Source organism: Tiliqua scincoides, chromosome 1 (genome assembly GCF_035046505.1).
Source record: "Tiliqua scincoides isolate rTilSci1 chromosome 1, rTilSci1.hap2, whole genome shotgun sequence".
In the NCBI taxonomy this organism is placed as follows: domain Eukaryota; kingdom Metazoa; phylum Chordata; class Lepidosauria; order Squamata; family Scincidae; genus Tiliqua; species Tiliqua scincoides.
This window is the reverse complement of record NC_089821.1, coordinates 59117400-59135343: the sequence shown is the minus strand read 5'-3', so window position 1 is coordinate 59135343 and position 17944 is coordinate 59117400. Positions and strand designations below refer to the sequence as shown.

General features: G+C 43.5%; 1 protein-coding gene across 2 annotated transcripts in view; it reads right to left on the bottom strand.

Moving 5' to 3' along the window:
• Window positions 1–1820: 1820 nt before the first annotated feature.
• The window catches only part of PIDD1 (p53-induced death domain protein 1), a 29648-nt gene continuing 13524 nt past the window's right edge, over window positions 1821–17944 (bottom strand). The window contains exons 7-16 of one of the 2 annotated variants that reach the window (XM_066629834.1): window positions 16658–16786; window positions 15487–15666; window positions 12792–12939; window positions 12091–12226; window positions 9836–9986; window positions 9410–9533; window positions 8223–8341; window positions 7228–7335; window positions 6586–6791; window positions 1821–5293 (exon numbers count right to left, since the gene is read on the bottom strand). In XM_066629834.1, the coding sequence (XP_066485931.1) occupies window positions 5056–5293; window positions 6586–6791; window positions 7228–7335; window positions 8223–8341; window positions 9410–9533; window positions 9836–9986; window positions 12091–12226; window positions 12792–12939; window positions 15487–15666; window positions 16658–16786 (1539 nt within the window). In that variant the 3' untranslated portion in view covers window positions 1821–5055. Of the gene's footprint in view, window positions 5294–6221; window positions 6282–6585; window positions 6792–7227; window positions 7336–8222; window positions 8342–9409; window positions 9534–9835; window positions 9987–12090; window positions 12227–12791; window positions 12940–15486; window positions 15667–16657; window positions 16787–17944 lie in introns of those variants that run through there. The other variant, XM_066629841.1, reaches the window with a different exon arrangement.

The following is a 17944-nucleotide window of genomic DNA, read 5'->3' as shown; positions in this document are numbered from 1 at the left end:
TAACCTGTAAGTTAGAGAAGGAGAAAAGCATGTAATCTGTTTTATAGTCTTATCTCTATGCTAAACAAAATTGCTTTAACTTCTTTATTGCATGATGACTGATGGAATTGTTTTGGCCATGAAACCAGCCAGGCTTAGGCAGGTTCCCTTTTTTCTTGGCACATTCATGGCATCTGCAGCAATGTTGCTACCACCTACTGTACATTAAGCTGTACTGCGAGCCAAGTCTTCTTACCTTTCTGGCTAATAAGAGGCAATGTTGCTGTCCTAATGGGCACAGCAAGTATGCCGCCTGACTGGATCCAAGCACATAGTAAAGCACATTACCAGCTCACTATGTTTTGGTCAGATACACACACACATCCCTTTTCACAATTAAAATAAAGGTGCAGAAGGCAGCGATCTGGGCTAGGTTTTCTGAAATTTATGTAAGCTGAGTGTACAGTATACATAACTCAAAGAGTGAATAACCATGCACCTCAAATTTAAATCATTAATTAAAAAGTAAAGTTTCCCCCCAAAAAAGAGCATTTTGGAAAGGACAGTAATTGTGGCTATGTGTATCTGCAATTCTATGATTGCAACATGGAAGTGCAGAAAATGGCTCAATACTCTGCAAATTACACCTTAAAAAACACCAAGGTTCTAGTCCTTAAAGCACTGTATATAGACTTGAAAGTATGTGGCAAAAACATGGGGAAATAAAAGGTTCTGCAGTGGAGTTATTCTGCATATTCTTTGATCTTCCATATGACTAGTAGAAGCAGAATTATGCAAAATGAACAAATGTATGTATACACAGCTTTAGGCTACAGTCCTACACACAATTACCTGGGGGTAATTCCTATTACAAAGGTAATTCTCTCACAAAGAGAGTCTGGTCCAACAAGAAGCTGATGGAACATACCAAGATTCAGGTCTACAGAGCTTGCGTCCTGAGTACACTTCTGTACTGCAGCGAGTCATGGACTCTTCGCTCACAACAGGAAACTGAATGCTTTCCACATGCGCTGCCTCCGAAGCATTCTCGGCATCACCTGGCAGGACAAAGTTCCAAACAACACAGTCCTGGAACAAGCTGGAATCCCTAGCATGTATGCACTGCTGAAACAGAGATGCCTGCGTTGGCTCGTTCATGTCATGAGAATGGATGATGGCCGGATCCCAAAGGATCTCCTCTATGGAGAACTTGTGCAAGGAAAGCGCCCTATAGGGAGACCACAGCTGCGATACAAGGACATCTGCAAGAGGGATCTGAAGGCCTTAGGAGTGGACCTCAACAGGTGGGAAACCCTGGCCTCTGAGCGACCCGCTTGGAGGCAGGCTGTGCAGCATGGCCTTTCCCAGTTTGAAGAGACACTTGGCCAACAGTCTGAGGCAAAGAGGCAAAGAAGGAAGGCCCATAGCCAGGGAGACAGACCAGGTACAGACTGCACTTGCTCCCGGTGTGGAAGGGGTTATCACTCCCGAATCGGCCTTTTCAGCCACACTAGACGCTGTTCCAGAACCACCATTCAGAGCGCAATACCATAGTCTTCCGAGACTGAAGGTTGCCAACAACAAATTCCTATTGAACTCAGTGGGATTTACTTCCAAGTAGATCTTCATAGGATTGTACTTTTAGTCATTATCCTAGGTGGCAGATCATTTTTATACACAACTGAAAAATTTAATGCTAAATAGGAGCAAACTTCCCGTTTCATAAACGAGACAACATGCCTAATTTAATCTCTCCAGAACTGGAGCAAAGAACATAAATACTTCTCCCGTATAGACAAAAGAAAAAACAGAAGCTAAACAAAAAAAGATCTAAAAGGATATTTTATAAAGAAGTCTTTTTCTTAAGAAGTTTAATCTCCCAGATGCTCAATATGAGGAATTACAAGATCAGCTACTGCACTTTGAGACAGGAAGGCAAGAATCACAATTATACCCTGCCATACCAACTTAGGAGCAATGGATTCTCATTATAATCAAGATACATGTTTGAGGCAAGCAAGAATATAGTTCACATGCCTAACTTCTCTGGACTCAGGCCAATATGTCCTAATGGGTGACTTGATATGTAATACAGTCCCTTTCTGTGCATCAGTTTCTACTTTTGTCCTGTGCAGTTTTTAATTTCTTTCTGTAGTGTGTATCTGCATCATGAACGCAAGGAACCTCACCATTGTCTATGGGCCTGGGCAAATGTGTGTATCTCCTTCTGTGTTTATTTTCAATAAAAAGAACACATGCAACTGCTTTATTCAGAGTGAGACCATTGTTCCACCTTGTTTGGTGCTCTCTAAAGGCAGCATCAATTAATGGGCAATATAAAGAAAAGCCACTGCAAAGGAGGGAAGGTTTGAAAGAACTAATGCTAGAGATCGGCACTGAAGGCTCTGATCACAATGTCTGTGTAAAGGCAGAAATGGTGGAGCTCTAGATGCAGCTTGAATAAACGATGTGAAGCCTTCCCAAGAAGAGAGGGCACTGAGGAAAATCTGCTTTGGATCTTATATATAGTTTTATCCTATCCAAGGGCCTCTCACATGCTCTGAACAATTTGAGAATCTGACCTTTAAGGTTTTAGTGTTTTTTTAAATGGTGACGCCTCAGAAGTCAGAGAAGGGGCTGAGCAGCATTGCCAGTCCTTCAATGCTCTGCGAATAGCTTCTCATGAGTAACCAAAGCAGAATAAATTATCCCGAAATAGTCAAACAGACTCAAGCATGCTCAGATTTACATAATCTATATAGATGGCTGAATCCAGCTTTTCTGGGCATGGAATTTGGGCAGCTTTGACACAATTAGTATCCAAATGTGGAAAGCTCAAGATCAGGCTTCCATAATTCTGAAGCAAAGTGAAATTGTTTAAGGTATTTCCATGGAACCCCATCAGTGTCCTAGGCCCAAATCCTAACCCACTTTCCAGCACTGGCATAGCTGTGCCGTGTGTAGCATCCTGCAGTTGGAGGGCACTCACAGAATCCTCCTCAGAATAAGGGAATGTTTGTTTCCTTACCTAGGCGCTTCATTGCCCTTATGTCAGGGCTGGAAAGTGGGTTAGGATTGCACCCCTAGTTGAATAGCACTTACCCAACTGGGTCAAGCCACCACTTGAAGCCTTAAGTATGACATCTTTTTTTATGTCTATGGGAAACACATAGCTGTGTAGGTCTTTGGTACAAAACTGGAGCTAAGGTTTCAGAGTGCTTGAGGCTCTTGCAGTATTTTAAAACAGGGACGGCAGAGAGCGGGTTACCTCTGAAACTGCAACATGGTTCAAGCTGCCTAACGAGACCTCTTGAGAAATGCAACCTGACGAAGTGTTGTCAAGATTTCAGACCACAAAGGAAAGTAAATGCTATTTGGCAAATCTGCCTGCCTGACTACCTTATTCTGTGCATGTCTACTGCACACTTGCCACACTTACCTGGCAGTAAATCCCATTATAGTCAATGGGGCTTACTGCCAGGTAAGCATGGAAAGGATTGCAGCCTTAGGGTGCAATCCTAACCAACTTTCCACCACTGACATAGCTGTGCCAATGTGGCATGTGCTGCATCCTACAGTGGGGAGGCAGTCAAGTGGGCCTCCTCAAGGTAAGGCTATGTTTTTTACCTTACCTTGGGGCTGCATTGCAGCTAGGTCAGTGCTGGAAAGTTGGTTAGGATTGCGCCTTCTGTCATTTTTGACCTAAACCAGTGGTTCCCAACCTTTAGAATCCTGTGGACCACTGAAGAAAAAATTGGAATCATTATGGACCACATGTAGTGCTGTTTCTGCAGGTGGTCCATTCTCTGCCCATTCTCTGGTCAGCCCATGGACTGCCAATTTTCCAGTCTATTCCTCAGTGCTGCAGCCAGTCTGTTCTCTGCCCTCTCTGGTGATCTGTGTGGAAGTGCTTGTTTGGTGAGACACTGGAAGGGATCAAATGTTGTTTTTGGTTGGGAACCAGTGGTTTGGTTGGAAACAAATAGCTTAAACAAATAAGAAGGAACAACTTTTGTAAGACTTTCCTGTCTGAATGCATGAGATGATCCTTACACACCACAAGTAACTAAGCAAGTGGCTTCTTTACCAACTTGCTATAAAAATCCTGAGTGGCACAGAAAAAAAGGCCATCTAAATTAATTTAATTTAAATAATTTTTACCCCACCTTTCTACTACACATTGGGAAACCCAAGATAGACAACAAAGATTTCAGAGGAAGGACTGGAGGTGACCAATCATGTCAAAGAAGACCATGAGAAGCTGGCTGCTAGTAGGAGGACTTTCTGGATTCCTAGGAAGCAGAATCATCCAGCCCTCTCTGTGAAGTTCAGGTGGAAGAATTAGGAGCGCAGAGTTCTCTCCAAGAGAACCATGTTCTCATTAAATTATGTCTTTTACTGCATGCTTTTAATCTGCTGCTATGTATTTTAGCTTGTTTTAATTGTTTTGTATTTTTAATGTTTATCTGTTTCCTTGTTTCCTTGTATTTTAACTTGATTGTTAGCCACCTTGGGTGCCCTTCAGGGAGAAAGGTGGAATACAAATCTAATAAATAAAATAAATAAATGTGTAAAATGTGATAGCAGGTAGGAGAGGCATGTTACATTTCTTGCTCCTCACTTCCCCAAAATTCAGGGACTTTCAAGTATTCAAATAAGCCTGAGCCCATGTGCCTTGGAAGAATACAAAAGAACTGTTATCTATAATGAACATCAGCTCTGCATCACTCTGAATTTGACAACAGGTCACAAAAGGATTGTTTTCTACAGGGTAAATGAAGGACACAAAATAAATATATTAAAGTTGTCAATCTGGTGACATTTAGGGTACAGAATGTCTCAGCTTCACTGGCTCTTGAAGATTCAATTCCAGACTTGCCAGATCATTCCAGTAGTTCCAGACAAGAATGTGTGAGTGTGGACACACTCTTAGCATTAATAAATATGCAGAGGGCAGGAGGCATGTTATCCATTGTCTCTACTTCTGCAGTGGACAAGAACACACTGCCCCAGTGCCTGTCCCTGGTGTAGTCTTAGTACATCCATTGTAAGGAAAAGAGGGCTTTTTGCTGGCAGTTACACCATGGCGATAGCAGAGTCTTCAGTGCTACTTTCCTGGTCTAGGCCCACCCTCCGAATGGACTCCCTGTATTTCTGCCTTCCTAGGGCAATGATGGCTTCAATCTCATCTGCTATGTCTTGCCGGCCACTCTCCTTCATGGCATTGATCAGCTTGTCTATGCAAGTAGGGTCCTTTTCATTCTGCTGAGCCCAAGAGAACAGCATATCAAGAATCTGAGTGTTGAGGTCTTCCCTAGAAAGAAAAGAAAAAAGGGGACATCACAAAGCATGTACAGTGTGGTAAGAAGCCTTGATATTCCCTTTCTTTTTTTGTATCTGCTTGACCTTCCAATCCCCTAAGATGGCTCCTGCAGTCAGTCAGCATCCTGAAACGACTACTCAGTCATTCAGGAATAAGCCCATTTCTGCTTTGTTGTTGTTACCTTCTCTCTTTCATCTCCAACAAACTAGAAAACAGAGAACTTGAAGCTGAGCCAGCTTATTGAAGCCCACCTGACTCCCCCAGAGCAGGAAAGTCAAAGTGTTCAGATGACCCCCACATAACCAATTCCACAGGTAAAACTAGGTAATGCCCACAGTAAGAGAAATTGAAGTAAGGAAGGTACATTTGTCCTCATCTCACATCCAGAGCAATGGACACATTGGTAAAGGTTGCCCACCCACTGTCTGGTGTGGGGAGTAGAAACCAGTTTCCTGGGTTGAAGTGCATATAGAGGGTAGAAAATGTGCCCAGAAAGGTGTATTTGGTTTGTATGTTTTCACTGTGCAAGAGGTTTGTGGCAAACAGTCCATAGTTCTCATGTGATTCTACATGCCGGTATAATAGTTCTCATATGTATTATAAATAAGCTCAGTAAAATTTATTCATTCATATAAGTTCCATCTCTAATGTATTCATTTATGTAAATCTATATTCAAATTTGAAATGTAAATTGGTTCTTTTTTTCCCAGCCCCCAACACAAAGAGATTATATAGCCCTCCTGCCAAAATGTTTGCCCACACCTGATCTAGGCAAAAGCATGATCACAAATATTTTCTTTAAATATTTCCATATCAGATTGTCTCTGGCTGTAGTTCCTGCACACTGTTATTACTTCTGCTTCCTTCTCAGTGCCTTTAGTCCTGCACCTGCACATATGTTGCCAACTACTCAAAATGCCACATCTCAAATTTCTCATCTTCCACAAAGTTTCAGGGACAGAAGAGGAGAATAGAACTTCTACAAGCAAAAAACAAACATTAGAGGCAGACATATGTAAATGTGCATTTATTCAATATGCACATTCATGGACATAAAAAATTGGGATCTCTTTTATAGAACTAGGAACCATTTAATACAAAATCTGAAAATACCCTATAAAGTCACGGGGTCTGGTTAGCATAGAACAGGGGTCCTAGATAGTGTGACTATCCTGTAACATCAAGAATCCTGAAGAAAAGCTCTCTGGTGTTTTGGAGACAATGAAGACATTGGGACATGCTCCAAGAAACATCATATCAATGTCTATGGTTCCTTGTCTCACCTGTTATTGTATCTTATCTGCTGTATCTGCTGATAGGACAACCCCAAGTTCAAGCCAATAGTTTGCCAATCTGCTCCAATGCGCCCAGCAATGCCAAGTAGATTAGACTGGGTCAGGTACCCAGTTTCTGCATTCCCCAAATTCAAAGGGGGGAGGGAGAAGCCATTTTTGGTTGTAGACTGCCCATTGCCCTGAGGTTTCAATTTCTGGCAGAGGGAAAAATATGTCTGTTAATATATTATAAAAGTACTACTCTTCTAAGTTCTGAGAACACTGCAAGATCAATATTAAAAGTACAATTAAATGACTGCATTTAACTGAGGGTCAACTGAGATTCAAACCACCTGCCAACTGAGTGTCAAACCACACATTACATCTAATACCTAGCTTACCTTCTGTTCTTGTTTAAGAAATGAAAATAGCACACATTCATGTCCGTGATTTGGATCTGGACCACAGAATGCGGGGATGTGTTGCCTTCATTATGGTTCTTATCTGTGCATGTGCTATTTGCCCCAGCATGAACTCCCATTGGCAAAAATCAAGTTAGGTTGCCCCAGAGAGAAAGTTGGCAATCCTATCCATCAGAGATATTTCTGCATTTGTTTTTAGACTCTCCTGGGGGAAAAATTTGTAACTTACAGGAAGTTTGATTGGCAAAGTAGCTAGCCAATGGGAATCAGGTCCTTTTCTCCTTTTGGTAACCTCTTCAGGAATGTTCCCTGGAACAGCTCCTCGGTAAAAAGAAACCTTCACAAAGAGATAACCACAAATAGTGGTCGTAAGTTATGCTATTTAAGTTATAATTTTCTGGCATTGCTTTTGTGAGAATTTGGTTAGTATCCCTGGATTTGTGTTTATACTGAGTTTATTTTCCCCAAAGGCCAGGCAAAACAAATAGGTCTTCAAACCCCACCTGAAACCATCCTTCTATCCTGTTGTTACCTGCCTTGAGTGCCTTCCTATTGGGAAGGAGAAGTGGGATTACATAATATAATGAAAAAGAATACTGTATTTGTATAGTTTATTTTGGACTTGATTTGATGCTTTGGCCAGTGAAGGCACTTGACAAATATGGTTAAGATAATATAACTAAGGCCCAAATCCTAACCAACTTTCCAGCACTGGCATAGCTGTCCCAATGGGACATGTCTGCATCCTGTAGTTGGGTGGCACTCACGGAAACCTCTTCAAAATAAGAAAATGTTTGTTCTCTTACCTTAGAGTTGCATTGCCCTTATGTTGGTGCTGGAAGGTGGGTTAGGATTGTGCCCTGAGGCCATGCAAAAAGGGACATACCCCTGTGCACTGGAGCCTTCTGCAGTCGTGCCTGCATGTTCTCAAGTACATAACTATAAGGAATAGAGACTTGTATTTTTGTGGCTGATTTGGTTTTAAAGTTGAAATTCCACATTAGGTGCCAGAGTCTGTATAACATTTCACATACAAGGAGGACCACCCAAATGCAAGTGATTAACTCCAATTTATTTAAAAGGGATGTATGCACACTGATCTTTTAGACTACTCATGGAGTTATGGAACAGGAACAGACCTGCTTATCCATTTATCAAAGTATGCATTGTGGATGTAGACATCATGGAAAAACTAACTGAGGACACAAAGAGAAACTTATGTACCTGTCCCTTCACAGCATTCCTTTTTCTGTCCACTTCAGAGGTGACATAGACTTCCTTCACATTCTTCAAGTGAGAGAAAAAGTTGAATGAAATCCTTCCATCAACACAGTCTGGACGATCTTAGTTAAGATGGAGACAACACACGTATCAGATTGGATGAGCCCACTGTGTTGCACAACCAAATGTGTGTGTCAGAAACAGTGGAAATGGACAGTCTTTTGTACTGATATCCCAACATGGCTTCGGAAAGAGACCACCTTTAGTTTCCACTCATTCCATCTCCAGTGCCTAAGTGGTCAATGCTCTTTTCTATTCCTTAACCCCTCTGGCAATAGCCCAGTGGCAGAGCATTTAAGCTATCTGAGAAAAAACTCTCTCTCCTCAAGACCCTGAAGGAGTTGCTATCCAAATGCAACAGCCCTAACTCCCTGGCTTTCCACCTCTTGGAATGACACAAGGGAAGCCTCTTCACCACCTTCTGCATATTGGTGGCAGACAGGATAGAAAGACAGAACGTTTTGGGAACAGAGCCAGGAACTGAAGGGAGAAAGTTGTTGGCAAGCAAGTCCCAACAACTGCAATTGATTGCGTATAACCTTCTTGTTCAGCGTGGACTGCTTTCTGCTCTACTAGGCCCAAGAGGCTTGAAAACAGGAAGACAGGAAGAGGATAAAGCTTATGTGAAAAAATAACAAGCTTATAGTCTTCTGTATCTCAAGATAGATAGGAAACAAAGGATGATTTGTTCTCTACATCATAGATTCAGAGCAGGTGTCTAAGTCCATTGCTTCTTCTACTTTGCTAACAAGTGGACTGCTCCGAAATTGAGAGAGATAGAGACCAGAACAAGCAGCTGACTAGAAAATATGGTAGATTTCTTGCATAAGAATTTCCCCTTGCCTGGGGAGTAGGGAGTAGTTTCTTGAACAAAAAATCTCTGCCACCATATAGGAGATTTTTATACTTTGTATGAGATACACCAAGGCATCTCAGCTTCTGCTGAAGGTCTGAGGAGAAATGCAATTGTATCTTAAGAAGCATACAGCTTAAGACTGTACAAACCCTTCTGACCCATGATGAAGCAGGGTTAACTAGCCTGAAGTCAGGGGAAAAGAGCTTGGTTCCTTTGGTGTTCAGGGTTCTTGTGCTTATGAATGTGTAGAAAAGCAGGCTTTCCTCAACTTTACCTGCATCAATGCTTATGCCTCGTTCAAAGGCAGCGAAGAATTGCTCTCCTTCAAACATCTCCACCATGTCAGATGGTTCAGGGCCTCTGTATCTATCATGGAGCTTTTTCAAAACAGGATCAACCTACAAGATGTTTGTTTTTTAAAACAGAGTAAGGAGGACTTGTGAATGTCAATTCATGTTATTATTCCTCATGCAGTTTCAGTGGGGGAGGGATTCAGGTTTCCAGGGAGAAATCTCTAAAGGTTTGCTGATACAGTTTTTTTAGTAATTTGCCCCAGTTTTAGGAGTCTGAGGCCCCAATTCTATTGGCTCCTAATGCCACTGGTACAGGACTTCCAGTAAAAGTCAGGAAAACATCTGTGCTGGCTGAATATAAGCTTGTGTATGTGTTACGTACACATACAGGAAAATGAACATTTTACCTTGTGCTTTGGGACACATTGTAGCAAGATTTGTTCAGGATCTTTCTTCCTCTGTAGAGCTATGAAATTCACCTGGTACATGCGCAATCTTTTGTAGACCTCTTTGGCAATGCCACCAATGTAGGCCTTGGTGGTGCACCATAGCCAGTACCTAGTAAAAAAGAGGAGAGGAGTTTGTAGTGTGGGTTTTAATGAATCTGACCCTGTAACTCAGTGATTTTCAACCTTTTTCATTTCACGGCACACTGACAAGGCACTAAAATGGTCAAGGCACACCATCAGTTTTTTAACAACTGGCAAGGCACACCATGCTGTCAGTGGGGGCTCACATCCTCCATTGGCCCTACTAATAAATGACCCTCTCCCAAATTCTTGTGGCACAGCTGGAGACCATTCATGGCACACCAGTGTGCCATGGCACAGTGGTTGAAAATGGCTGCTCTAACTTTTGAGCACGTACATTTCAAAGTTGAGGGTCGTGAGTATAAGATGTCTGTCTGTCCAAGGCAAAGTGAGCCTTTGAGCAGATTGGCACTTTGCCTCTTCATCTCATTCTGTACAAAGAGGCAGTTAACAGCAGAGTCCAACAAGAGCTTCAGTGACCCAGGAAAAGGATGTTAGGAGATTGGCAGCCCAATCCAATGCTTCCCTGCGCCCAGGGCTGCAGCGGTGCTGAAATGGGGACTGCTGCATCCAGCAGGGCTGGAAAGCAGTGCCAGGTCTCCTTGGGGTAAGGGAATTTATGCTCCTTTACCCCGTGTAAGATCCAGGCGGCCCCAATGGGTCACCTTGGACCTGCACCCGCTATTGAGTGGTTGCAGAATTGAGGAGACCTGTGTCAGCTCTCCTGGGTCCGTAAGGGGGTTATGTTTGTTCCCTTACCTCAGGGCTGCACTGCGGTCTACAAAGCTAAGCATACTTTCCTGAAAGTAAGCCCCATTGAACACGGTGGGACTTACTTCTGAATAGGGATAGGGTTGCAATATTAATGTGTTGTTTTTCCATGGGCACAACTCACCACTCAAACCTCATAATTTACTGTGCCACCACAATGTTTCCAAGGTCAGGCTGAGCCAGTAACATAGGAAATCTGGGCAGGGTTGCTAATTGTGCTTGTTGAGAAGCAGACACACAACAACCAGTTCACCATGAACACAAACCAGCCCAGATATGATCATCTGCCAGTTGTTTGAGTGAATCAACCACAAAGAAAACAGAGCTATTTTATACTCTAAATTTTTGACCAGTGAAGTGGGTACATTTAAGAATGGGGAGTATAAGATCTTTACCTTTTGTTCATATTCTAGTCGGACACTGGCCACAATCTTATACATGTCTATTCAGGAGTAAGTCCTAGTGTGCTCAAAGGGACTTACTCCCAGGAAAGTGTGTATAGGATTGCAGCCACAAGTATGTTGTTGTGCTATGTTGCAAAAGCACACCTCATAGTCAGCAGAAACAACAGGCAAATTAGTAATCTCAGGCTTGACTCATTGGCTTATTGCAGCGGTTTCCAAACTCTCAGGGAGAGTTTGAGCCGCTCTAAGTCCTTGCGGGGGTGGGGAGAAGGCAGTGACGTGATCCCCAGGATCGCATCACTCAGGGGGCTGCAGGGGCTTGGTTGTACTGACCAGAGCCTCCTGCAGCCTCCCGGGGTGTGGGGAGCCCTGCGCAACCGTCTGCAGGCCTCCCCGAAGCTTAAGAAGTGAAAGTGGAGTGATTGTGCCCCGTTTCCAGTTTTGCGGAGGCAGAGCACGATCACTCCACTTTCACTTCTTAAGCTTCCGGGAGGCCTGCAGACGGTCGCACAGGGCTCCCCGCAAGCCCGGGAGGCTCTGGTCCGTACAGCCAAGCCCCTGCAGCCCCCTGAGCAAAGTGATCCTGGAGATCGTGTCACTGCCTCCCCCACCCCGCCTCCTCACTGCCCCCGCCCTTTAAGGGGGCAGAGGCCAGGGCCCTCAGGCTGGGGCGTTGCAACGCCCCAATTTGATAAACCCTGGCTTATTAGGTGACCCTCTTTGCATGATGGTGAAGTGAATATGGAAGACCAATTAACACAAAGAAAACCAAATAGCTATGTTACTCCCCCCTATTCCCACCTTGTTTTGAGAAGATGTGACATGATGTGGGGGGGGGGGCAGAGAAGAGAAGGGTTCAGGGGAGAATGCTGTCCTAATAAATGTATGCAGGAGCTTTAGAGAAGGTATATCCACTGCAGTATTTGGAGGATGGACTATACTGTCAGGGCAACTCACCAAGAGAAGTGGGTGACTTCAAACAAAGCATAGAGGTGGGTGAACTCCAGTACCACCTGATCTGTGATGTCATCCCAGTTCTGAGCATTGCTATCGCCATGAAGAAGATGCACGCTGGAGCGATCCAAGGTTAGACCTCAGAACAAAGGAACATAAGTTATCACCTATAAGCCTCAAGTGATTTTTCCTTTTCAGTTCATCACTGCATATTTAAAGGGGGAGAAGGTTTTCTCTCAACTTATTATCAATGGGATATGTGACGTTCTGAAAGAACTGGGGCAGTCTGACCAAATGGAAACACTAAACAAATAGCAATTCAGTGCTATACTGCACTGTCCTTGCACATTCCTCCCAAGAAAATCAACTGAGGGTGCAGTCCTAACCCCTTACTTCAGTGCTTTCCAGCACTGACATAAGGGCAATGCAGCTCTGAGGTAAGTGAACAAACATTCCCTTACTTTGAGGAGGCCTCCGTGAGTGACACCCAACTTCAGGATGCAGCACATGTCCCATTGGCACCGCTATGCCAGTGCTGGAAAGCACTAAGGGGTTAGGATTGCGCCCTGAATGACTCAAAAATGAATATTATTGCACTGGTTGTGCTTTATATTTGACTGTTCTGTGAAATTCAGGGGGCGAAAAAAAACCCCTAAGAAAGTAGTAAAATTTTGTCACAACAAAGTTGTTTGGAGTAAACTGACCTGTGACACCTGGAGGCAGCGGGAGCTGAATTTTAACAGGCCGAAGGAAGTCCACAGTAGAATTCTGAGAAAGGCAAAGGAGAGGGCTGGCAACAGTCTCAGGATCATCTGTGATCTCCTGTAGTTTCTCTACTGACATGGGCAGCACCTGCATGTTTTAAAATTAAAAAAAACAAACACACCATCACCATCAAGGGAGGGGACCGTCAGGTAGTTGCCATGCAACCAACTTCCATATATGCAGCCAACTTTTCAGGTTTTCCCTTTCTGCTATAATTACTTCTGCCTTGAAAAGCTGCTCTGAAAATTCAGAGGAGCCACCAGCAGTTGTGATCCTGGTCCATGTGCCGCCCAGGTCCAGGACCTCAGAATGTTGCCCCCCCAAGAGACTGCTGTTCCCTCCTTACTGGTCAGTTCTAGACCCTCACACAAATGTCCTCTGGCCCTCTGAAAGACGTCTGAAACCTTCTGAGGGCCTTTAAACATTACTTCCAGTTTTCCAACGAAAACCGGAAATAATGTTTAACAGTCTTCTGGAGGCTTCAGATGTCTTTCAGAGGGCCAGAGGATGCCATGCAAAGCCTCCCCAACCCTCTGAATGACTTTGGAGGGCAGGTGACGGCAGCATGGCAGTGGGGAGGTGGTAGCTGTGGTGCCTCCCTTATAGGCCTCACAGGTATTGTGCCCCGGGGCATTTGCCCTCCCAGTTCCCCCCAGGAATGCCACTACCCACCAGAGTAGGATCTGACATAATGCAAGATGTTGCAGTCAGAAATGTATGAGAGTACTATTGATCCCAGTTACAGGCCTTAAGTATCTGATCCCTACTGGGACCATTTTAATTAATTCAGAAAAAAAACATCATTTAGTTCTCAACTTTGATGACTTAGTAAATCTTAACTCCTGGTCATGCTAAAGTAACTCATGGAAATGATGTGCTAATGAGGATCCGCACATCTAGATGCCACTGCCACCATCTGCTGGTTTCAGTGAAAACTCTCCAGTCCGGAATGAGCACACAGAATGGTCCACATTAACCAGAAGTCTATGCTGCTGGGCAGAATTATTTTACTTTACTCCTTTGCTTGTAAAATAGGAGGACAAGAGGGAACAGCATTCAGTTTGAAAATTCTCCAAACATTCTAATGCGTTAAATTATGTAAATTAAAAATTATGAAGAAGAGTGCCATTTTTCCAGTTCTGTGATTTCAGACATGGCTTAAAGCCCAATCCCGTCCCTCACTGGCTCACAGTGTACAGTGTCGCTGGCAGAGTGCACACTGCTTGCTATGGGCAAACAGGACACCAGATGGCCCATGAGAGGTAAACGAACATTTTTACTTATCTTTCCATTGGCCACCTGGTATCCAATGGGTTTCCTCAGATCAGCTCTTTAGCTGTCGTAAGGTTGAGGAAATTCAGTGGATGGGGATGAGCCAGGAAGGGGATAGGATCTGGCATGCGCAGCTGCCCCTGAGATCCAACCTTCCCCACCCAGACCTTCCCCTGCCACTGACTTACCAGTGACAGTGGAGGTTCTGTGGGCCAACCTCACCCACATGTGGCCTTTGGAGCTTTGGACTGGGGTCAGCGGCCCACAGAATGGTGTAGCGCTTGTGAGATCTGCCAGCGTATGGCCTGAAAAGAATCAGGCCCTTAGTTTTTAATAAACAAAAACAGTGAAACTTTTTCTCTGAAACTCAAAATGCTGCACTCAGTACGAGCTATGATGATCCATAAAATGTATGTAACACTACATTAATTTGTATATATTGTATGTTCATTTGCATGCATTAGCATTAACCCCTGCTAATTGGGTAAGAGGCACTTTTTCAAGTGGGTGCTCCTTTTTTTAGCAGGGGGAGAGTAACTGGCCCACCTCACCCCAGCACTGTCTGTTCTAGTGGCTGTCTGCTGGTATTCATTTGCATCTTTTTAGATTGTGAGCTCTTTTGGGACAGGGAGCCATTTAGTTATTTGATTTTTCTCTGTAAACCGCTTTGTGAACTTTTAGTTGAAAAGCGGTATATAAATACTGTTAATAATAATAATAATAATAATAATAATAATAACAACAACAATAATAATAATAATAATTCTGAATACAGTGCACACATTTCTGCAGAATTTGAGTGCATTCTTAAAAAAAAATGTGAGGTTTTAAAAAGGATAGTTAGCTAGCTAAGGGCAACATTATCGGAAACCACCAGGAAATACATGAAGGCATGCAAGACACACAGAAATTCTATCTAGCCCCTGAACACTAGAGCTGCTTACAGTTAATGTTCATTAGCTTTTAAAAAACTTATTTCTGCAAACCCAAGGACTAGAACTTTACATTTTAAACTTACAGCAAGATTTCTCAGAATTCTGTGGCTGCATCCAAATTTTGTACCCATAAAAATATCTGATGTAAAATTCTGCATCAGTTAGTCTCCAGTCCTAACAAGAGCTATATATGAAGCAGCATTAACAGAATTGTAAGGACCAACACTGCAGCCTCACAATGACAAGATCTGAAAAACTTTGAGTCATGGCTGTACAAGCCAAACACAAGGCTCAGAAAATTTTCTCAGGGCACATCTTTTGAATTTATAACTTAGTAGGTTACATGATCTAACCCATGAGAACACTTTTTTACTGGCATTTCTTGGATGCAAGGTTGTGCTTTATTTAAAAAAAATAGACATCCTACCTGAAGCTTCACTGTCCTAACCTCTTCGGTCACACCAGGAGGAAAAGTCACTTTGATGTTGGGATCAACAGTTGAGAAAAGCAACACACCCTCCCGAGGAACTCTGCATTCATTCTCCACAAGTCGAGAGACAACCAAGAACCAGGAGAAGTGAGGGACACTGCAACATGCCAAATGCTTCTGTGACAGGGTGTGGAAGAACAAACACACTTATGGGCAACATGTGACAATACTTTAAATATAAAAATGGAAGTCACTTTTAGTGCTGTAAATGAGCGTAGTTCTTAACAAGGGCAAAGTGCCTACACTGATTTATACCAGGAATCCTCCCCCCCCCACCTATAAAGGCCTATTACAGTTTCAAAGTAATGCTAAACCATAGTTTAGCACTACATGAATAAGGCTAAGAGAGCCCGTGGCTTTGTGCACTATCCCCTCCCATGAGAGAAGGAGAGTGAAAGCTTTTGCTTTCACTTCAAAACAAACCACATCTCCATGCTACTTATGTACATACTTGGGAAACTGTATTTTGTAAACTAGAGTTGAAAAAACCAGAATACCAAATGGTTTAATATTCTGGCTTGTTCCAACTCTATTTAATATTCTTCACAAACTACAGTTCTCCATGTTCATAACAAGGAATGCAGTTCCTAAAGTAAAAGTGAAAACTTTCTTAAGAACCTAAGAAAACCCCTGCTGGATCTGATCAAAGACCCATCTAATTCAGTATCCTGTTTCCCACAGTGGCCCACCAGCTTCCTCTGGAAAGCCCACAAGTGGAAGAAAAAGGCATACTTCTCTCCCAGCATTGTTCTGCTGAAACTGGTATACTGGTTCCCAGCATTATGGATCAGTGCTTTCGCAACAGCACAGTAAGTCCTTGGTGGTGCTTTCATACAGGCCCGATACAGCTGGGAACTCTTCCCGTTAAGCTGCATGGCTATGTCCTCCAGCTGGAACAACAACACTGGAGTTGTTTACAAACTCTAGAAAAAGCCCATGCTAATAAGAGAGAGGGAGCGACTCCATTATACTTCATGAGAGTTCCGCGCTCCTCTCAAGCTCGTGGCAGGTACTGAAAATGGCACCCATTTGAAATAAGGAAGGACTCATAGACAGCATGGTAAATGCCTGTTTCTACATTATGTTTCAAGTACTCTTGTTGGCTTACCTTTCGCTTCCCTTTACGCTCCACTTGGGTTCCTAGATCACTCCACTCTTGCCCAGTGAAGGTTCGAATTATGACCTCACGCTTATGAAGACTTTGAGGGGAGGTGTATGGCAACCAGATCTGCACCTCCTAACACATGAGACAGAACAGATGGCTTCCATGAGTCAACAAGAGAGAAAAAAAATCTTACTCTGCTTCCTCTTCACATAGAGGAAATGGAGGACCCCAGGATCAAGGGGCAGTTTGCAGTTGGGGGAGATTAGAGGAATAAGCAGAGACAGTCAGAGGGCTGGTTCAAAGTATCCTTTTCTGATAGAAACAGCTTCCCCCAGAGGAAGGAAACCATAAAATGCAAACCAACCTCATTGACTTTTGCTGTACATCACAGAAAGGTCATTGGGCAATTGGAGGATGATTAAGCTGGTGCATGAAAGCTGACATACTGCACCATCAAGATTGAGAAAGCACAGCAGTTCATACACAAAACAATGCGCTAGAACAGGGGTGTCCAAAGTTTTTGGCAGGAGGGTCACATCATCTCTCTGACACTGTGTTAGGGTTTACATAAATTTACATAAATGAATATATTCAAGATGGAATTTATATGAATGAATAAACATCTTGCAATAGCTCAAGGCCTATAAAAGGCACAAAGCAAGGCCAGCCTTTCCTTTGCTGTCGCTGCTGCATCACAGATGTGATACAACAAGCATTGGAGGGCGCCCTCATCCCACAGCTCACTCGAGAGGTTGAACAGTTGGCTGTCATGCTGAGAGCAGTTGCATCAGGCCAGTGCAGGCTCCAGCAAGTCTCCAGAGGGCCAGAGGCTCATTGGAGACTGGAGGCTCCCTGAGGGCCAGATAGGGAGTCCTCGAGGGCTGCAATTGGCTCCAGGGCCAGGGTTTGGGCACCCTTGGCTAGAAGTTAAAGGTGGGCCGTTCCAATGCTGGATTGAATGGAGGGGCGCTTCCACCCATGACTCCATCCTCTTAACTGCAACAATGATTGCAAAACTAGAACAAATTGAGCAATATTCAAAGCAGCAGACACCTATGGATGCTATTCAAAGCCTATGGCTGACTTTCAGGGGGCCAAGTTTAAATGGACAGAGAGACAGGGGGACTTTTAACATGGTGGAATTTGATTCTCTACAATTCATTCTCTTTTTACGCATCTATCTTGCTACACCCCTGAACTTTGGGTATAGAGCAGGGTATAAATCTAAATAAGCAAATATCTACGGGACTTCCAGTTGACTCTTTGCAGCTAGGTTTATATGTGCCTAAT